Consider the following 22957-nt stretch of genomic DNA (forward strand, 5'->3'; position numbering starts at 1 on the left):
AAAGAAGAGATGAAAGAAGAGAGAAATAAAGTCACTTCACACTCTGAGGTATAACTACTTGCCCTGGACACTTTTTAAATTACATTTATTAAGCCTTGTGTAGTAAAATCATGACACATCATTTTCATAATAAGAACACAAGTGTAAGTAGCCTTCCAGTAAACCTACATGTTACTGCACTGCACATAATCCAGTATTGATTTTACAAATACCATTTTGCCTTATAGAAAGAAATATGTAGAAAAAAATATACAACATCAAACATGACAGTTTTGATTAGTTATATTCTAATCTCTGTTGGTCAGAAAGGCAGATAAACAGAAAGGTAGATAGATTAGACCTTCAAAAGATATTGACTGAATATATGCACATAGATATCTGCTATTGGCACTGAAATGCATGCAAACATGGAACTAACGTTTCACTCCTATCCAATACAAATATTGCACAGAATAGGTGATGCAAACATTGCCTCAGCCATGAATACAGACAGGAATCCATCAGGAGCAACCAAAAGTGTGTCTTAAAAGGTAAGCTTGGCCACTTACGTTTGATAATTTGGCCCCTTGAAGAGAAATGTCTGTGTTGTATTGCTCTCAATGCTTTTCAATCATACTTAATATTTCAAAATGAACATATGGATTAGAAAGTACTTTTAGTAAAAAGAGAATTTTAGCAAAAAAGGAGACTTCAAGCATATCTCTCATTGGCACATCATGATATTCTTTTTCCTTTCAAAATTCACAGTTTGCAAAAAGTTCACATATGTTTTTTAGTGGAGGTTTTCTCATAATATTACAAACTGGCAAGGTTATTCCAAGGGTTAAGAGCCACTAAATAGAAAACATTTAATAAAATCTGCACAAAAACACAGCCTGTACCTATCTGTTCCTTTAAAAATCAAATATTGGTTATAGAAACAAATCTGAATATCTGTTTAAAAAGCGAAGAATATAACAAATACCACTTAACTCCAAAAAGGCCTCACAATCATGCAAGTCAGGATAACGTTTTGCCAGCATTTAGTAGCACACAAAATCAGTAATTCAAAGCAGTTCACGTCTGAGTATTTTGGTCAAGAACTCATCCTGAGATGGAAGGTTGTTTTGGTCCATGTGGTTTCAAAGTGATTAGATAACTGTACATTCAGCTACTGAATTGAATAAGTCACATCAAAAAGATAGAGAGAAGAGGCATGATGGGTTCTACCACATTCTGTGTGGGGCATGTGCCACTGTCTTGGGCGAAGTTAACCCAGGACACCACAAAGCCTACCACACTAGTACCATCACATCAACCTCCAAGCATAACCGACCAAGATTAACATCCAAAGTTCTGAAGAGTGACTGGTGTCATTCTGTACACATCACACTAATGGGTGACAAAAAGAATGAGCCTTGTTGAAACTCGACCATCAATGTTGTGTTAGTGTAAAATGCCAGGTTAACAAGGAAAGGTAGATTGCATAAAGTCTGTCTGTGGTGTTCTAACAATACGGCTTTGTAGCGAAAAACACCAGATATGGCTCATGTTTGACCTCCAACCCCAGAGTACCCTCCCTCTCCTAGCAGTGTTTGAGGCAGTGAGTAAGAAGAGTTCTCATTGGTGAAGAGGGAGTTTGGTAGTAACTTTTGGGGTTTGACCTAGTGGGTAGAATAGGAGATTTTTTAAATATACAAAGTATTTGAAAAGTCTGTTTCCAAGTACAGCATGAGTAGTCAAATCACTCCACCCTCTGTCTTTAACAACACAACTAGAGGTCAAAATAGAAAAAAGTTACACGTAGCTAACACAATCCATCTTCATGTTGACAAATGGCCTATAATATATTCTCCCAATTGAGTCCATTTTGAAGGCAGAGTTTTTCAGTGTTCAGGGAGAAGGAACTGGAGACGTGAGAGATAGAAACCGTGAACAGAACAAAGAGAGGGAGAGTCTACAGAGAAGATGAGCTCTGGCTGTAGTGTCTGAGTACCAGCCGATCGTACTTGTTGTCGCAGGGCTCGCACATGGTTGCCTCCGAGGCCAAGGAGAGGGAGGGGGGAGAGCCGTTGGTGGAGCCCAGAGACGAGTCTCTAAACGGGGACGGGGGACTCAAGGCGGCCAGCTCCTCCAGCAGATCTGCGGTCCTCATGGCCGAGAAACGGGACATCCCCCCGATGCTGTCTGTCAGACCACCCGGCGATGCCCTGCTACTCCCGTTGGCCCCGCCCACATGTTCGTAAACTCCGCCCACCAAGCGGTTTCCACAGGAGGCATTGACGGTGGCTACCTCAGCATAGGTGGTGACGGTGGAGGGCAGAGGGCGGCCGGGCTTGGGCAGGCAGTAGGGAGGGGAGCGGGAGGAGGCAGGGCCACCTCCAGGGGGCAGGGAAGTGGGGGCAGGAGCAGGGGCGACAGAGGCGCCCCCTGGTGGAGAACCTGGCAGCATCATGTTGTTGAGCTCGCTGATGTTGGCGGTGAAACGGTTAACCACACAGCTGATCTGGTCCATGATGGTGGAGCCCTGCGGCTGGTTCCCGATGACACCAACCCCAACAGCCATCTCCCCCACGTTCATAGCACCCCCAGCTCCCACACTCATCCCACGACTAACAGCCCCCGCTCCCACACCAACCCCATGGCTAAGAGACCCAACTCCCGTCATTCCAGCTCCCCTACTGCCAGCACGCTGCGAGAGCTCTGAAAAATAGGGAGGGTGCTTCAGTGCATCCTCCCCCTCACTCCCAATCTGGCTACCCCCAGGACACGTCACCCGCTGGCTGACGGTGGGCAGGTTGACACCGGGGGAGGTGCTGGCATTGTATCCAGCAGGGGGGTAGCTCTCCGCCCCCTGCTGTGCCTCCTCGTACTCCACCTTGAACCCAGTGTCAGGCGGGACATCGGCTCCCTTGGAGAAGGGCTTGATTATGGCTGTCTGGTTGACCTCCTCCTTCTTCTTGATGTGGATAGAGATCCTCTTCCACAGGTTGGGCCTGTAGCCACGCTCGTTCTGGGCCCACGTCACCGACTTCCCGTTGGAGCTGACGGACAGAAAATGTCAACGGGGGAAAAGGTAGGTGGAGAGGGAAGCATCAATGCTACACCCTGTCTACAAGTCATTTAGGCTGTATACAAACAGGGTCACAAAAGGGTTTTAGGTCATGTACCTGGAACCGAAAGGGTTCTTCAAGGATTTTAAAAGGTTCTCAGAGGTATTTCTCAAGTTGGTTCTCATCAATCGAGGACCACAGTGTTATATGGTAATGGTGTTATAAAGACTGTATCAGGTTCTCCAGGTTTTTACAACTGATTGTACCTATCCATAAAACAGACATATCTTATTGTGCTCAATTGACCATAGAGACCAGAAGCCATATAAAGACAACAATTAACGATTTTGACACAGCATTTCGTTAGCTGCATTTCAAATACCCTTTGTGAGGAGGTTTTCCACTGGAGAAGAAAGGACCAGAGCTATATACATATCAAAGAACAGAATTACGATGTTTCTCTACCAACACATCAAACAGACACATCAATGGGTGACTGACAGCTGGGAAATCCCGCCCATTCGTCCAGGGGTTCAGGGACCTAATTATTACCTCCCCCGGTTGTTCTCCCTCAAATCTCCTCCTCCACTCCTCTCCTTCTTACCGCTCACATCCCTCTCCTTCAATCTGTGGCCTCTTCCTTTCTCTCTCTTTCTCGCTCTCTTTCTCTGTATATACTCTCTCCATCTCTCTCCCGCCTTCCCTGGAAAGAGAATTCTCAGAGCACCACTTCAAGGGCCTTAGTCTCCCGAGGGAACAGTCAACCCAAATGCAAAAGCCTGCTCTCAGCTCTGGGGAAAGTCTTCATACTGCTAGCTTCACCTGCTCCGTCAGCTAATGGATTCCGCTGAGAGAACTCTCTGAGGTAGTCTTAATAGCCATGCTAATGTGCTCTAGAATAGCATCTGTCTATGTCAGGACTCTGGTCTAAATTCCTTATTACATTCTTTTGAGTAAGTTGATTGGCCGGTATAATGGACTAGAAAGTCGAGTGAAGTTTCAATGGAAAATTGTACTGTGAGATGGGCAGCACAGACTGACAAACCACTGCACTCACATCCCAGCCTGCCAGCTGTAAAGTCCATCTGCTGGACTCCACCAAGCACCCCCCCAAGTCTCTCCCATCACCTTCACAAGCCCTACCTGATGTCTTGCCCAGAGCCCCGTCGCCTGAAGAAGTTGGTCATGCTGCTAGTGGCCTTGGGCTTGGCAACATTGGTGGCGTTCTTGGAGTCGCCCACGTGCATGCGCACTACGGTGGAGGTGGTGAAGGCACTGCGCACGTTCTTCTCCGGTTTGGCCAGCATGATGTACACCTGCAAACAGACAGGAAACAGCAAAACCCTGTTTCTCTGCAACCACAGCGCAGACCCTATGATGGGGATGATTAGGATGGAGAGGAGGATTATGGTGAAGATGACGGCTGTGGTGATGGTGATGATGAAGATACCAATGTTGGTAACTGTCGTAAGGATGATAAGGAGGTTGATGAGAAAGACCGAAGTGGTGCAAAGATGAGGTTGGCGAAGATGATGGTGACGACAACCACAACAAAAAGAATGACCAACACGTCAACATTCACAGGATGATGTCAAAGGCAATGCTGAAGGCTAACCTTGGGGGCGAACATGCAGCACAGGGCCACGGTGGCACTCAGGCTGACACTGAAGCACATGGTGATGATCTTGTAGTTGGAGCCAAAGTAGATGGGCACGAATGCCAGCCAGATGATGCAGGTGGTGTACATGGTGAAGGCTATGTACTTGGCCTCGTTGAAGTTGGCGGGCACGTTTCGAGTCTGTGAAAAATACAGGGGGGGCAAAGAGGAAGAGAGAAAAGAGGAGTAATGAAGAGAGCACGAGAGACTGGAAAGAGAAAAAGGGGAAAAAAAGACTGAAAAAGACTGAAAAGTGAGTTTTAGGGAAGAGAGAGCAGTAAAAGGTCACAGAAAAAGAAAGAGACAGAGAGAGAGAATGGAATAAGAAGAAAAAGAATGTGCTGACAGCAGGAGGAATGCTATCCAGTGTTGGGGAAGTTACTCAAAAAAGTAATATATTAGTTATTACTTATTATTGTTCAGTAAGAGTAGTGTGATTAAGTTACATTATTATTTTCTGTATAAAGTAATATTATTTATTATATTACTGTTAGTAGCGAGTTGTGGAAATGGGTAGCCATCTCTTATGGTTTAAAGTAGATTTTTTGTTAGCTTTCAGCTTCATTTCTCTTTGGACACTATCGAGAAGTTTGAAGTGCTGTTTTTGGCAGTACATAATATTTTGTTGGGGCACAGTTTGCATTTCACCTTAATGTTTTTTCCAATATCTTCAATGAAAGCGAAATAGTGTGAATATTTCCACGCCGAAAACGCATTCTGCTGCCATGATTGCTGTTGTGTTTGCCTGCAGCATGAATCAAAGGCAAACAGCAGGTCACTGCGCTCAGAAAGTGTCCTTTAGGCAACAGTCTGTATTTATAAGGCTATTTTGTTGAATCCATGCAGTAACTTGAACAAGTAACCCAAGTTACTTAAATAAGTAACTGTAATAATATTACTCAATGTCAAAAAGTAACGCGTTACATTACTTCGTTACTCACTTAAGTAATAATATTATGTAACATGTTTTTTACATAACGCGTTACCCCCAACACTGATGCTATCCCAGCGCGGTGTATTATTCACTGTGACAGTCTGTGCTGTGTGTGTGTGTGGGTGTAGTGCAGCAGAGCACCTTGAAGGCGTAGAAGGTGCAGCTGAGGATCAGCAGGCCGTTGTAGCCCAGAGGAGCCACCACCCCCAACGTGGTCATGTTACAGATCAGGTGCACCTCTCGGATACTGGGGTAGTCATAGATTACCTGGAGGGAAAGAAAGCACGCACTAGGAATAGCCCTCTATCCCCACAGAGATCCCTAGAGATCCAGTCCTACTTCACGCACACAAGCAAACCACCAATACGGGGCACAGACAAAGACTGACAAACAATCCCATACACAAACGCACACTCAGGTGGGTCACACCTTCACACACTTTTACATCATCACACACACACATTCCCTACCTGTGGCGGCTCCATGATAAAGAGAGCCACGATGATGCCCAGCTGCAGCAGGATGAGCAGGAAGGCAATGACCAGCTGGGCTGCGGCCGACATGAAGCGAGGCTTCTTGGTGCAGATCTTCTTCTTGCTGCCGGCCAGGATACGTGCTATACGGTTGGTCTGGGGCCAACAACAACAAGGAAGTTATCCACAACAGTCTCCAACAACATCTTTAACAGTTGTTGGAGGACACTTAAACTAGAACCCAGATATTGCGTTTGTTGAGAGTCGATCTGAAGAATACTGGGCATTCAGTTTGTGGCATTGTTAGCCCACCGACATCCATGGGCAGTTTTACGGTCAAAAGCCTGTAGCATTAATCTTAATTTCCAGATTAATAATTATTATATATAATGATTAATGGGTGACTCTACTGCTCCCTGTATCCTACACTCTCCAAAATACAAAAACTCTGTAAATAATTTATCAGGATGTCTTCCCCCTCAGGAAGAATCCATCTAGAACCTTCTTTTTCCTGAGACATTAGCACCTCCTAGGCCCCCTACCTTGGTGACCAGGGCAGAGTAGCTCATGGCTGGGGAGAGGCCAATTCCCAGACGCTGCAGGTAGCAGTGGACCACGTGGGGCTTGGCGATCAGGCTGAAGGTGCACAGGTAGCCCAGACAGATCCCAGCCAGGATGATGTAGCACAGCTCCCGGCTGGACGACTTCACCACCGGAGTGTCCCAGAACCTAGACATACACACAGCATCCACAGGCGCGCACACACACCAGCCGTGAAAACCTACTTGGCCATAACCTTGATTCTGAACATGTGTAAACAAATTCATGTATTATTGGGTGTGTGTGCCTTTGGCAAGGCAAAATCTACATTCTCTTTCATATATATTTATTTGGGTGTGCTTGCCTTTGGCATGGCTTTAGGCTTAATTTTAAAAGTCTTTGTAGACTTTATAGAGAAGCTGACAAAGTTGAATGTACTTTTTCCTACTTACAACTATTGATGGGCATTCTGGCTCTTTTCAGTGAGCCGGCTTGTTTGGCTGAGCTCACCAAAAACAGCTGGCTCTGTTCCCAAATGGCTCTTAATTATTTTCAATAATTCAGTTTGCGATAGTTTGACTATTATTGGTGTTAAAACAGCCTACTAATATAAATATATATATATATATATATATATATATATATATATATATATATATATATATATATATATACATATAGGCTACATAAATAGATCTGGCACTTCTGATATACGAGCCAGCTCTCACCGTTCACCTATAAGAACCGGCTCTTTGAGCTGACTTGTTCACAAATGACCCATCACTACTTTCAACGAGGATACTCTGTATAGCCGGTCACATGAGCCCCGAGTCTCTTCAGACAGGGACATTGTTACTGACAATGATCGTTTCCAGTAAACTTGTTATATTAGCCAGTTTTCCAAAATTACATTTCAAGCATATTTACATTTTTTTGGCAGATTCAGTTTGCAGATGATTGTTTGAATAGCAATTCTATCTGAAATTCTGCCCGTGACAACGTTGTTACATATAGGTTAGGTCTCTTTTTACACAGGATTGCCCAATTTCTTGGTTTTGATGAAAAACATCAGTGAGTTAATATTAGTTGGGTTTGAATATGATTTGAGATATTTTTGTTTGCGGTGGTGATTTCATATTGTTTGCTGTGACTATTGCATGGTATCATTTGTGTGCGGTTATATTATGATGTGTGCAATGCAATGTTTGGAGACAACAAGGATGGGGGGAGCAAACTCCCCAGCTGACAGTGACGCAGCCTATCACTCCTAATTGCGTCTTCCACTGACCCCCCTCTGACCCCCTACTGTACCGCCCCCTGTATCTACGGCTCGACTGCTGACGCCTAAAGGGGGCTCGCTCCGTGCGTCGGAAGAGGTGGGCTACGGCGGAACGGAGCGGTATAATATGGATAGAGTATAGGACCACTACGAGAGACACCCCTCCTAGGTTTTTAAAAGACAGAAAGACACTACGTTTTTACTGTTGTACATTTTATCAGGTTGGATTTGTTGGACCATATTGTCCTCTGTCTCTTGACTGGTGTAACTGTAGCCCAAGTATCAGAACCTGCAATTTAAACTGTGTCACCAGTGTGACATGAGGCTGTAACATAGCATCTTCCGAGCAGTGAACGGGACTGCACCCGACTACATCAAGTTTCTCCTCCAGCCTTACACCCCCACCCGCCACCTACGGTCTTCTTCTGACAACCATCTGGTGGTCCCGCCGCTCAAGAGCACCTGGTCCAAACACAAGCTCTTCTCCTGTCTGGCCCCCCAATGGTGGAATCAACTCCCCACCTCCATCAGACGCTGACTGTCTTCCCACCTTCAAGAAAAGGCTTAAGACGCACTTGTTCCGGGAGTACAATAGTACTTAGGAATGATTTGCTGGACCTGATGCTAGTTTCCTCCAGGATCACAATGACTCTTATTGAGAGACTTGTTGCTGTTGTTGGTTAGTTGTAACGGATTTAAATTATTGTACTCGCTGTGAAATATTTCACCGTTGATTACTTTTCTACAGGTACTCTCTTGCACTTTTTGAGGTTCTTTGGCACTTATTTGTTTTTTACCAATGTATGCTTCATGTTTTGGCTGTCTCGTTGTTATGATCAGTGACATATGCACTTTTGTAAAGCTTTCTCTTGGAAGTCGCTTTGGATAAAAGCTAAATGAATAAATGTAAATGTTATGTATCACCATTCCCTCTTGCACTAAGGGAAATGACAAGAGAACCCTGTTTCATTCTGCACTTCATTCTTAGCATTTTCAAGTGTAAATGAGCAGCAACAAATGTATGCTTTTTAAACTATGCCATCTTCATAAATAAAAAGTGTGCACACACTATAATATACAGAAATATCAGTGGTAAAATTTAAGGAACAAAACAGACCCCTCAGCACCCGACGCAAACACACCACACAATATCCCCAGAAATTGTACCCTCTCTAGTTGTGACTTGTTTGACTTAAATTGCCTCATTTGATTACGTTATTATGTCTATTTTACACTGTATATCAAGATATGTCAAATGCATTTACAGTGATAGTAATTGCACTAAATATGTCATGTCATGAGATGCATACAGGTGTACAAACAAACGCAAACAAACACACATGCCCTAAAACACACACGCACATGCACTGACACACGTGTAAACCGACACCCATTTATGTCTAGATCTGCACAAGACTTCTGTACATCCATACATATATTTGAATGAACAAATAAGGACACGTGATTGAAGAACAGAGGGCGGGGTTACTTGATGAAGATGGAGGTGACGAAGAGTGTTGCCATGAGACCCAGACAAGCAAAGACCACCGCAGCGATTGGCTCTGGGTCCCCCCAGCGCACATACTGTACCGGGATAGGCTCACAACCTGAGGGGGGGCAAGGGAGGATAGAGAGAGGGAAATAAAAAAGAAAGGGAGAAAAGGGAGAGAGGGATCAGAGGAGAGAATGTGGCAAATGTTGGTTTTTCACAATTGCTAAAACACATTACAACAGTCAATCAATTTCTCAAAACTGTAAACACAAAACCAAATATTCAAACTCAATTTCCCAAATCTCTGACTCTTCTGGCAAAATCAAACACTCGCTCCTAAACCATGTAACCTGTGTTCAAAATCAAACTATGCTTTCAGATCATAAACACAACCAATCAATATATAAACACTATGGAGCAATCATTAGACACAACACAAAAAAATGGAGAACACAGAAGCCAGGCCATGTAGTTATTTGTAACGACAAATTTGTTCATGTATAAACAGTAAATGCATTCACGTAGCAATAAAGAAAATGCATTTGGGGTTTTTGAAACACTAAATTTTGGTGTTTCAACACCCATTGACACTTTCCTGACGTATGACTATGTTTAGCCTGTGTTCTGCACCTTTCTTTTGCCAACCATCTCTGGAGGAGGGGATCCCTCACTGAATTGCTCCTTCCAAGGTTTCTTGCATTTTTTTCTCCTCTAGTGAGTTGTTCTGAGAGTTTTCCTTCAGGGTTGAGGTTGGTTGAGGGGCAGTTCTATGGGCGTATGTAAAGCCCTCTGTGACATTGCTTGTAAAAAGGGCTATAAAAATACTGTACATTTGGTTTGATTTGAAAATATTACACAACTTAGTACTGTCAACAAAGAACAAAGAAAAACCCTCTGGTGTGCTGGATCCAGCCATGAAAACACTCCACACCTATGTCACCACAGGCCAATTCCACTGACTGCAGGAGACTTACCCTGGTATATGCGTTTTAGTCATACAACTTCCACCACCACACAGAGAAAAACTCTTCATTTGGGTTGAGAAAAGGGCTGTATGATGGAAGGCAACCATTTACAATAAAAAATGCTGGTTGATGTTGAACTATTCTTGTATTTGGACACCACGGTGAAAACTGACATTGTCCCAAACCAGCATTAGAAACAAGTGTGAACAATTTTAAGTCATTGTGTTTTACAGATGACAACTGTGTTGTAGTTGTGTTTACTGTTTGCCACTTGTGTTTACCATTTTGCATTTTGCTAAAAGAGTGTCTGATTTGACAAATTGGTTTAGTTCACTGAACATTTGATTCAGATAATGGGGTTTACTGTCTTAGCAATTGTGAAAAACTGTAAATTAGTGCTGTTTTTATCATCAAAACTGCATTGTGTGTGTGCATGTGTGATTGTATCTCAGTGTGTGTGGCTGTGTTTAACTGTGTGTGTGTTTGTGTGTGTGTGTGTGTCAGTGTGTTGGATAAACCCCTGGTGTGTTCTGTGCCACATTGTCCTTCTCTGCCTCTCTGACCCACATTCCAACTCCATAGTTCCATAGTGCTAACCTCACAGAAATTAAGGGTAAGAGAGAGAGGGGAAAAGCGATGTTGGGGGGGGGAGGAAGCGAGAGGGAGAGGGATATAGATAGAGAAGGAAGTTTTGGAGAGAGGGAGAGGGGGAGAAAAAAATGAGAGAGAAGTTGGTGGAAGAGAGAGAAAGAGAGAAGGAGCCAAACAAAGAGAGAGAAGGTTTGGGGGGATGGTGAGAAAGAGAGCAAAACAGGAAAGAGAGAGAGAGAGAGAAAGAGAGAGAGAGAGAGAGAGAGAGAGAGAGAGAGAGAGAGAGAGAGAGAGAGAGAAGAGAGCGGCACCGCGCACCTGTGAGGTCATCTGTCGGCCAGGCGCCCAGGTCACAGGCGCGACACGTGTACTCGTCAAACACGTACTCGTTCTCCTTGCACGGCGTGCATGTCCAACAGCAGCTCACCTCGCCCTTACGGATCACCTAGGCAACACACACACACGATCATCATCCCTCCTCCTGTTAGGCCGTGATCATATTTGGTCTCTGGGTGGTCTCCTGACCTTGATCTGGGCCTTCAGACAGGGTTCAGAGCAGACTGACTGGATGATGGTGTTGTTGTTGGTCCAGATCTCCTCGTCGTCCATCCTGAGGCCTCCCTGGTCCCAGCTGCCCACGTGGATGTAACTGTACTGCTCCTCTCCCATGTGCTTGAAGTTCATGATCTCATATCTGCAGACATCCGCGTGAACATCCACACCCACACATACACATCATCTATATGTATTCATTTAGCAGGCGCTTTTACCTAAAGGAACATACTAAAGTGCACGTAAGTAGGGGCAGCAGATAATCAAGGAATGCACAGTTCTAACAGTGTGACAATGGTTAATCATTGTAGCGCAGTGAGCGTCCCAATGTCACATGCCTTAATCTGTCAACAATTGCATTATCTGTTTGTCAGTATGCATGTCTGTCTGTCCATTAGTCTGTCTGTTTGTCTGTCATTCTGTCTGTCTGTCTGTCTGTCTGTCTGTCTGTCTGTCATTCTGTCTGTTTGTCTGGCTGTCATTCTATCTGTCATTCTGTCTGTCTGTTCATCTGTGTGCCTTTCTGTCATTTTGTCGGTCATTCTGTCTGTCTGTGTGTGTATCCCTCACCTGCCAGGTGAGTCTCCATTCTGGTCAAAGTGGATGATCTCTCCTGACACACCAGTGAAGTTGGTGCTCATCAGGAAGTCCAGCAGCTTACGTCCGTCGATGGGCCGCATGGCTTCACACAGACCCTAGGGGCCGGGGAGAGAGCAGAGTAAACACACACACTCACACTCTCACAAACACTCTACACTCAAGGTGGCACCCACCTTGTACCCAGGGCAGAGTGCTTGCTGCATGGTATGAAGTCCATATGCCATAGAGTAGATCGCATTGATGACGAAACCCATCTTAGTATCCTGGGCATACTGGTGACGTAAAGACTCAATTTCTGTACACACACACACACACACACACAAAACTCTTTACGGAACAGTGTTTATATTGTATAACATGACAATGGGGTCTGAGTGTATGCATTGGTGTACCAACTGTACAATGTGTGTATATGTGTGTGTTTTTTGTGTGTGTGTGTGGACTCACTGTTACAGGTACGGTTGAACTTGCTGCTCTCCTGAGGATGTCCCTTCAGTCGGCACTGGAAGCGATGCTGCCAGAACTCCGGGAACCAGGGGTTGCGTACGTTCACCTCCGGCGTCAAGTTGAGGTAGTAGTTGTCGAACCAAGTCACGTAGGCCGACTTGAGCTTGATGGTGATCCCCCCCGCGGCCTCGCGCTGGTAGCCGTCTGTCACATCATACCTGTCTGCCCAGCCGTCACTGTGGAGGGGAGGAAGTGGGAGGGAGGAGGGGAGTGGGTGAGGGAGGAGTGGAAGGAAGGTGTGAGTGGGAGAAGGAGAGGAGGAGAAATGAGGGATGGAGAGAGGGAGAGAGACATGATTGGTAGTCAGAAATAGAGATAGAAACACAAAGAGACAGAGAAAGGGAGAAAGGGAGAGACAGAGACAGGAAGTGTTAGCTCAGAGCAGTCAAGCTGAACTACATTGTGTTGCTCTTTCTAACGTTCACCTTCAAACATTTTTTCAACCCATAAATAAACACATACTTATTTTTTAAGGTTGCCTTTGGCTAAAGCCTCAAAAATAAACATCAATAGGGGGAGGAGACAGAGAAAGCCAGTATGATGCACACACACAGACACCTACAGGTAGGTGTCTAACAGCCAAAATCCAAACAATCTTGTGGATAGTTATGCTCTCAAATCTAGGATTACAGAACAGTCACTTGTCCATTTAAAATACTCTCAAAGCGGCCCACACTGCATTTCTGGTGCTCTCAGGAGAGACGTCGGGGTCTAGACATCGAGCCGTTCCTCTGTTAGGACACCAGACAGTGACAATTATCTCCACATGCGTCTGGATGCCCCCCCCCCCCCCCCCCCCCCAACTTCCTGCATCGGACGTCAACATGACGGCGGCGTGTACAGTACCAGCCTGTCAGGGAACTTAGATAACCCAGCAGAGCTCGCGTTACACAACAGCCTGTGTGGGTGGGCTTTGTGTGAGGCTCCATCCCCCTGGGTGAGGGAGAGGAGAGGCTTTCGTAACACATCTTTTCAGGGGGAGCGCGGGGGGAGGAATGGGAATGAAAAGCGAGCGATGGATGTGAAAAATGAGATAGAGGAAGAGGGAGAAAGAGAGAGAGAGAAGGAGAGAGAGAGAGAGAGGGAGAGAAGGAGACAGAGAAAGTAAAAGAGGGAGAGAGAGAGAGGGAGAGAAAGAAACAGACACAGAAAGAGAGAGGGAGAGACAGGGAGAAGGAGAGATGGAGGGCGAGAGAGAGAGAGAGAGAGAGAGAGAGAGAGAGAGAGAGAGAGAGAGAGAGAGAGAGAGAGAGAGAGAGAGAGAGAGAGAGAGAGGAGCCGTGGTGGTGGATGCGTTGAATCACTTGTCGGCGTGTTGGAGAGCCGCAGAGCCCACACACTGACCTGAGAAGGGCAGCTCGCTGCTCCCGATCCACCTACGGCACTGACACACACGCATGCAAACACACACACGCACACATACACACACAAACACACAGCCTCCTGTTTAACCACCTACAGTTCTGCAACTATCAACTTTCATGCCAACTCGTAGCTCTAAGAGGTGAGTGGAGAGCTGTGAAGTGCACTATATGAGGAAACAGGGATAAGGGTTGTTATTATGGAATGGGCCAGAAACTATTTAGGGAAATGTTGTCATAGGAAAGCAGACATACCATACAGCAATGTGCATCAGGATACCACTTTGCCTCTGGACATAAACGCGCTTGTACTGCAGAGCAAGCATTGTAAATCATTGCTACACTGACCAATGTCAATTAAAGCATTTTTTCCTCAGAAGTTACATTAATGAATGTTTGATCTGGTCAATCCTTGGGTGGGAGATGGGAGATAGGTGGTGATCACCTGTAATCCTCAGTGGCTGACTCATCTGACTCAGACCTGCCATGATACTAACAATCCTTCTGGTTCCACAGGTACAGGACAGAGGATCTGTGCTCTAAGCAACTTCCGTTAAGATATAAAAGGGGAGGGTTAAGAAGGAGGCATGGAAGGAAGGAAAGGAGGCAGGAAGGAAGGAAGGAAGGAAGGAAGGAAGGAAGGAAGGAAGGAAGGAAGGAAGGAAGGAAGGAAGGATGGAAGAAAGAAAGGATGAAAGGAAGAAAGGAAGGATTTGAGGTCATTCGAGGTAACAGGATTTGAGCGCTCAGCATGAATCACTCTCTGGTTCAGGAACATGGTACGTACAGTAGGAAACAAGGGCTGGTGAAAACCGTCATTGACTCTGGTGCTACTGTGTGGTTTTAGAGAGAGATAATTGCAGACCTGTGTGAATGATTTGGGGGGGCTGAGAGGTTGAACATGGCACGTTAGCTCTGTCTCACTTAATAATAGCAACAAGTGTTATCAAGTTAGACGACACTAGTATGGATGGTAAATGTGTGTGTCTATGCAGATTGTTTCATTCAGCATTTTTCAGAATCCGATCCAGTGCTATGCACTTGTTTGGCTTGTATACACAAATACACAAGTTTCGGTTTGTGCGAGTGCACACACGCACACACACAGCCGGGTACTGAGACCCTGACATCATTTTCTTAAATAGACAGCCTTTAAATATTCAGAACTGGCATAGATAAACAGAACTCAATATCCCGAAGGAACAGGTCTCTTCTCTCCTCTCACACACTCAACACAATGATACACAAGCACACACACACACACACACTCACAAAGAACAAAGTCTCTCTCTCCAATTCTCTCAACATCAGAACAGTGTATAAACATTTATCAATCAAAGAGGCAAATACATCCTTGGTATATCAACAATGGTCCTCATAGCGGTCAACCATTTGTTAACCTGGTCAGTGCCGCATAAGTCCAGACCTGCAGTGTCTGAGCTTGTAGCCATACGGTTAGTGTTGGATAGGCTGGCCGGGATTGGTTATACAGTATCTTGAATTTAGTTCAAGGTCAGTCCATGGTCTCTGCTGTCAAATTTGAGAGATGGAAGACAGCCTACATATGTGTTTCCTAATGAGAAGAGACTTTTAGAGAGCTCCAGGGAAACGACCAAACTGGAGACCTTAAAATAAAGCGTGCCATACTGTCGGAGATTGAAACGCACGAGACAACTCCAATCTTTAATTCATTTTTTCTTCCTCTCATTTTTTCTCTTTCTCTCTCTCTCTCTCCCTTCCTCCATCTCCCCCTTCTAACCCCCCTCAAACCATCCTTCACTCCAAATGAAGGGATCCTATGAATAGTATGTCATTTCTAATGGTGACAATCGCCTTGAGGAAAAATTCTCTCTCTGCTCTTAAGGAATCTGTAATTTTCCACAAAGGGTTATTTTTAGGGATGGTGCAGTATTAATCCTTCAGTATCATAATTATCTTCATCATTTCCATTTTCATCATCATCTTGTTTTTCGGACACAGAGACAACATACCCCCAGCTAAGAGTGAGTATGACACATTCATTTAGCATAATATAAAGGACAGACACTGCAATGTCAAACACAAGTGCTTTGTCAATGAATAAAGGGCTGCTATTGTTTTATAGTGGCTGACCTAGCTAACCCGACACATTGCCGTACATATCTGCCAACAACAAATCTACATCAAACTCGTGTCTGCTAGACAAACTGGAAAGGAAAGTTCACGTGACCCGATTGAGCTAGTTGTCATGACGATGGTTCCACCGGAAAGTGTGACAGTTTTCTAAAGAGAGATGAAAACTTCGACAATTACCTGACAGGAAGACCTCTGCTGCAGATGAGACGGAGGGCGATGAAGGCTGACGAGACGAGGACCGGGTGAGGATGAGGATGGTGAACATGAAGGTGATGTTGAAGATGGAGTCAGTAACCATGGATACAGCCTCTTTGATGGTGCTGGAGATGTGGAGAAAGTTGAATGGTGAAAGCCCGGAGGTGAAAGAACCAGTTGGTTCTGTACACGGTAAAACACACAGCATATGTCCTGGTTGTGTGTGTGTGTGTGTGTGCGTGCATGTGAAAGCATAAACAACTCGCAAGCGTGCCTGTCTGTACGCGTCTCCGCAAGCGTGTGTGAGGGCGAACGCAACATCGGTGCGTTTCCATGCACGGGTGCCTATGTATCCAGCTCAGCTTGTGTGTCTGTGTCAGTGCAGACACCTCCGCCCGTGCCTGTACGTCTGCATGCGCGCCGACGTTCTTCCACCCACCTCCCCACGAGCAAGAACTCCCCAACCAGGTGGCGGCGTCTCATGGCCATCAGGATGCCTCGGACGGTCATGCCCTCGCAGAAGCAGGCCACCACGCGTGCCTTGGGCAGGTGGCCGCGCAGCTTCTCCAGCAGCCTGTCGAAGCCCTGCTCGCCCGCGTTGCTGTAGATCTTGTCTGAGTGGGCGATGCAGATGCCCTCCCGGGCCGCCATGTCCTTGAAGGCCTCCATGCCGCTCTCCCCGTAGTTACCTGGGGGAGTGGGGGGAAGGGGGAGGGGGTCAGACAGGTGGATGGGTCGACAGACAGACATAAAAACAGAAAAAAACTGACAGACAAGCAGAAATGCATACATACACACACACACACACACACACATACATACATACAGACAGGAAGACAGAGGCACACACAAGAAAAAGCCAGGTTATACTGATTGGCATACAGTACTGTTTAGTATGAGATGTCTCATTCTTTCTAAGGCCAATTGTTGATTATTCGATTCACCGACAAATTTCCCCACTGCTCAGCAAGAGACAGATTGATTGACTGAGCAAGAGGTTTTGATTAGTGATACATATGACATATGACATATGACACATATTTTAAGGTTGTACATTCACATTGTATGTCATTGGATGTTTTGTTCACATATCAGATGACTGATCACATTAGGCAACACGCATGCTTGGAAATGCTGGTTGGAAATACATCCGCGTGCGCATGTACACACACTGGTGGAATGCCAACACTTTGCCCCAGAATCTGTGGTGTCCCCGTTCACTAAACTGTCAGGGGTAGACTCCCCAGTTTCCATGAAAACCAGGTCACCTCGTTTCTGTTGGAAATCCATCCGCACTCTGGGGGCATGATTGGGTTTCAGTGTCTCAGTTGGAAAGATACAAGGTTATATCCCTTGCAGTTACACTGCTTACTCCTCCTTGTATTTGAGTGTGCGAGCACACACACTACATCAAACTATAAAAGCTCAGTGTTACATCCACTGAACTGGCAGTATGTCATCCAGGATGTCATAACGCTTAGCCTTCCTGCTTGGAAGAATTATCACCCAAACAGGATTACATTCTTATCCCGCTGGAGAGAGACTTACAAGTACTACGGACCAAATGTAAACGACCTTACAGGGTAAAAAAATCCCAGGAATACAATGAACCAAGCTCTCTGTGTGTGTGTGCATGCAGGTGCGTGTGACATGCATATGTATTTGCACAAGCACCCACGGGAGGAGAAAAAAAGCCTTGTCTTTATTTTCTTGTAAAAAGCTTTTCTGAAAAGATGCTAACATTGGCATTTTAGTCATGTGTTCAACAAACACATCCCTGTTGCTGCGGATGAAACCATCCTGCCTTGAACAGCTGCCCATGTGATACACTTGAGGTGGTCACAAGTTACCAACCAAGAGGGTCAGAGGGTCAAAATCCACAACGTACATCCCCAGAACGTTGTAGCAATACAGAAGGGATTATCCAGTTTGTTCCTTGCCTTTTTCTTAATCCTGTTTAAACCAGACTGTTAATTTCTGTCGGAGTGACAATGGTTTGAGCTTGACAATCCAATTAAAATACATTACAATGTTATTTTTCCCTGCCTGAATTTGGTTCACAGTTATAGTTTGCAGGCGCCTGTTAATTAAATGCCTTTCCTTTGAGCACTATATCACCTACCATGGGATTTAATTATATTTTCTCCATTGATCACTTACTGGGGAGTGTGTGTGTGTGTGTGTGAGAGAGAGAGAGAGACAGACAGACAGACAGAGAGACAGAGAGAGAAAGAGAGAGAGAGATGTACAAAAAACTAAGAAAAGTCTCTGCTTTCTACCTGAAAGCCTGTTCAGGAAATAAAAACCTTAAACAAGGCAGATAGTGACCAGTTACTGAGTCCTTATCCTCAACCCTAAATACCTCTTCTCACCTCAGTTCTCTATCTGGTGCACATTTTTACCGTGCAGTGTGTGGGTGTGGGTGTGTGTGTGTGTCGTTGTGTAGGTCTGTGAGCAGTATGTCATTAGGCCACTGTGCCAGCAGTGTGTGAGTGTGTTTGCCTGTGTGTGTGTGTGTGTGCCTGTGTGTGTGTGTGTGCCTGTGTGTGTGTGTATGAAGTCAAAATGCCACAAAAATGGATGTCAGTGTTACAGACAGCTTGCCTCTCTGCGCATAATTGAGCAAGGCCTGAAAGGGTTAACTAAAGTTCGGGAGGAAGGTTGCACACCAAGACTCCTCCTTCTCCAATCAAACTAATATGCATCAGCCCAGTCTCCAATCAACTATTAGGCATCAGCCCAGTAAAGCACGGATGAATGTGAACAAACTCCCCTTTGTCAATTAAGAGTTCTGTATTAAGTATCTTCCGTTCCTCTGGTCCCTGTGCTAGCATGTTGCTCCCACCCTTCCCTTTCTTCTCTGCTTCTCCCTGTCATCTATCCAGGCTTCCCAGGGGATCTGCTTGAGCTGCCACTCGGCCGTGACCCACTCGGATTCTCTGCCACACCCCGGGTCCATGCCCAGACCCCAGGCCCGGCTCTGCTACCGGCCTCCACCAACCGTTCCAGGCCCGGCTCTGTTACCAGCCTCCTCCACCATCGGGCTTGGCTCTGCTACCAGCTCTGCTTCAATAAAAGCTATCTATTCAATCTATGGTGTGATTACTGAACTCGTGAAACATAATATTCACATACTGTACATTGAAGGGATTATAAAATGTGTGTGAGTGGTTCTAGTACATGGACAGTGTAGATGAAATAGACTGAAATTGACATTACATATGATTTTTTATTGAGAGCTGTGGACTATCAGATTTCCAAGAGACGTGCGCGCGCACACACACACACACAGACACACACTCATACATGCGGAAACAGTTTAACACACAACATACAGCCTTAATGATTGTCAGTCTCATATCCATTTTCCTGGTCCACACAATGCTAATGTGAGAACTAGATCATACACACAAACATGCAAGATTTCAATCTCTATGCTTTTCTCCATTTCTAATGATAGAATCTGGTCTCCATGGTGACACAACATAAATATACATACTGGTGCATAATTGCTATGCACTGCTAGGGTACTACTGTAGTACCTACCATCGTTGTGAACTGCCATTATACAGGAGATATTTGTTACTGTTGGATAGCTAAAAATAGCAGATCACCGGATAACTCTGTTGGATATCTTTGTGTGTTGGTGGCAATATTTCATTCCAGAAACAGGGACAAACCTTTTCATGCTGAGGCAGAGAGAGTGGCAGAGACGTCCACACACACACACCCAGACTCACACACACACACACACACACATACACCCACCCACCCACACACACTGATACACACCCAGACACCCATACAACACAGCCAGACACACCCACACACACACCCAGATACACACACAACACAGCCAGACACACGCACACACACACATACACACCCACCAACACTAACTGACACACTCACACTCTGAGGAAAACAGCCTACTCTTGCGTGGTGACAGGGAGGAGAAGGAGTAGTGCTCTCACCCTCGGTGTGGATGGCAGACACGTAGCTCCAGTTGTACCTCTTCACGATGTCCACCATGGCTCTGGCCTGCTGGGCGTCTGAGGGCACCACCCGCATGAAGTACTTATACAGGCTCTATAGTACAGAAACACAGGAACTGAATGAAGGCGTGTCTGCCTCCGTGCCTGTACATCTTTCTTGGTGCGTGTAGGTAACATTGTATGTACATCTGTCTGTGTGTAGGTGTGTGTGTTTGTGTGTGTGGTTACATATGTATGTATGTATGTATGTATGTATGTATGTATGTATGTATGATAGTATGATAGTATGATAGTATGCCAGTCTCTCTAGTTATTTGCATGTATGACTGTACACAAGTGTGTATGTGTGTGTGTCTACAGTGGTCTAAGCCCCACCTTATCACTGAGGTCCATGCTTGTGGCAGAGTAGGCTATCTGGGGGATATTGAACAGCTGGAGAAGGTTCTGGACCTGGATGGCCACTGAGCTGGACCCTGGTCCAATCAGCCCCACAATGGGCTTCTTCCCCCGGACCAGCGACTGGCCATCCTCCCCTGTGCACTTCCCCAGGCTCTCCTCCTCCTCGTTGGACACCAGAGTGTCCCGGATGAACTCGATGCTCTGCTCCAGGGCCACAGCGGAGTGCCAACACGAGTCCCTGGCCAAAACAACAACAGCCATTTACACACAGCCATTTTTTTTTCAGTGGGGGCAGGTCTGTCCGGACAACAACAAGAACCCCCCCCCCCCACACACACACACACCCCCGTAACGAAGTTCACTATATTTTGGAGCAGGTTAATGTAATAGTCTACTGTCTAATAGCTAATGCAATATTGCACATATATCCGTCCTATTTCCCCTAAAGCAATAAGGTTAGGCTACTTAAAGACACCCTTCCACTCATAAAGTACGTTCTAAATGGCATGAATGCTGCCAATTAATAATTGACATAACAACTTATTGTAAATGGTCAGTAGGCTAGCCTATCGATTAAGGTAGGCCCCTCAAAAGCACATGTACACTGTCTGCTTAATTTGATCTTGACATATAGGCTAAGCATTCTGTAGTAAATAATAATAACAAAAACCCCACTATTTACATCTTACCGCAGTGTAACTACTTCAGTATAATAATGCACCTAAAATACAAACGTGAGCAAGGGCGTTCAGCAATCGCTATCGAATCAACAGCCACATGCAATGTAGCTAGCAGGAGAAGAATACAAACAACAAAAATCACCAGTTAACTTAATTTGAATGTGCAAGAACTATGGACAAATACAATAACAGGCTTAAGGGAACTGACAACATAAGTTATATGACTCACAGTTCTCAAGGACGCACAGTGGCGCGTGCCTATTGCATGTCTATTCTCCGACATGCACTCTAGCAATCACTGCTGATAGACGGCCTTTACAGCCTTATTTCTGATACCGTGGCGGCAGAAATGTTACCGTGGTCGGGCCGCCACATCAACATTGAGGAAACACTGGGTGGGGAGGAGGGCAGCTGTGTACCTGATCTCACAGCCCAGGGTGATGTTGGGGAGGATGTGAGGGTCAGCGTTGATGCGGTCCAGGGTGTGCATCATGGCCTCCACTCTCTGGATGCCATACTGCTCACGCACAGCACCGCATTTCCGCTCGTGGACCTAGGACACACACACTGTGTATACATCTGCACAAGCAATCTTTCTAATTTTTACTTTCTCTCTCCCTTTCTTGCACAGATGTATTGCTTACACTGATGTAAACACACACCACACACTTGTACACATCTACGCAATCTTCCTCCCTCCCTCTCTGTCCCTCTCTCTCCCTTTTACACAAATGAATGTGCTTACATTGATACAAACACATACACACAGCTATATGCATGCACAAAAGCATTCTTTCACCGTCTATCTCCCCCTTTCTTTCCCAAATGCCTTGATTACACTGATGTAAACACATACACACGGTGCTGCACCTTACCTTGTCGGCAGGGGGCTGGTGGTGGACCGAGAACAGAGCACCTATGATGATGTCACCAGGGATGTGAGCCAGAACTCTTCTCTCATTGGACTGGGCTTTGACCCAAACCCCACCTCTGTCTTGGAGAAAGTTCAGATCTGCTCCTAGTAACACAAATGCCTGCAGCACCCACACACACCACCCTCCTCCTCTTCCTATCCCCCCATTCCTCCTCCTGCCCTCTCCCATTTTCCTTCTGCTCAGGGATGTGACTGGGATGGATCGGTTGATTGAGACATAATTCTGTCAAAGCCAGAGTTGTGGGTTCAGTTTCCAGAGATCTAGATACACAAGTGGAGGTTTCTAAAAAGACTTATCTTGTGCTGAGGAACACAAATATGGCTAATAATTTCTGAGAGGCACACTTTCTAATGTAGGCGCTGTCAAAACCGGGGAGTGTGTTGGGTCACAGATTGCTTCATGTATCTGGAAGAGGACAGGGAAACATTCAGTTAGCCCAACTCTAAATTTAAGCCATATTATATAGTGACATGAACCAAACGTATCTATTGTTGTAGGATATGACTCATTCAAATAGTCCTGAATGCCTACCAAAGTCAAAACATATCAGCGAAGCCAAAATCTTCTGTCTGCTCCCCGAATGTCGTCTGGAACGCAAATACAAATGAATTTCATCACAGAAGAATACAACGTGAAAAAGTACCTGATCGATTGT

At 45.5% G+C, this 22957-nt stretch overlaps 1 protein-coding gene across 1 annotated transcript; it reads right to left on the reverse strand.

Moving 5' to 3' along the window:
- Positions 1–80: 80 nt before the first annotated feature.
- LOC146288446 (metabotropic glutamate receptor 5-like) lies at positions 81–22470 on the reverse strand. The gene is made up of 17 exons (XM_084697973.1): positions 22243–22470; positions 21787–21920; positions 20664–20925; positions 20268–20382; positions 16733–16982; positions 12563–12798; positions 12289–12410; positions 12086–12210; positions 11489–11657; positions 11282–11408; positions 9405–9522; positions 6639–6825; positions 6094–6252; positions 5765–5890; positions 4648–4830; positions 4176–4348; positions 81–3023 (listed from the first exon to the last, which is right to left on the reverse strand). The coding sequence occupies exons 1-17, from the start codon at positions 22468–22470 to the stop codon at positions 1937–1939; spliced, it is 3801 nt and encodes a 1266-aa protein (XP_084554099.1). The 3' UTR covers positions 81–1936.
- Between the last annotated feature and the right edge of the window lie 487 nt (positions 22471–22957).

The sequence above is a fragment of the Hypomesus nipponensis genome, chromosome 5 (genome assembly GCF_054491055.1).
Source record: "Hypomesus nipponensis isolate SF chromosome 5, ASM5449105v1, whole genome shotgun sequence".
NCBI lineage: Eukaryota > Metazoa > Chordata > Actinopteri > Osmeriformes > Osmeridae > Hypomesus > Hypomesus nipponensis.

Coding starts and splice junctions, on each gene's coding strand:
- LOC146288446 (XM_084697973.1), bottom strand. CDS start 22,470: ATGGGAGAGGGCAGGAGGAGGAATGGGGGGATAGGAAGAGGAGGAGGG. Junction 20,926..21,786: donor ACCCTGGGCTGTGAGATCAG/GTACACAGCTGC, acceptor TGTTTTGGCCAG/GGACTCGTGTTGGCACTCCG. Junction 5,891..6,093: donor TTATCATGGAGCCGCCACAG/GTAGGGAATGTG, acceptor CTTTCCCTCCAG/GTAATCTATGACTACCCCAG.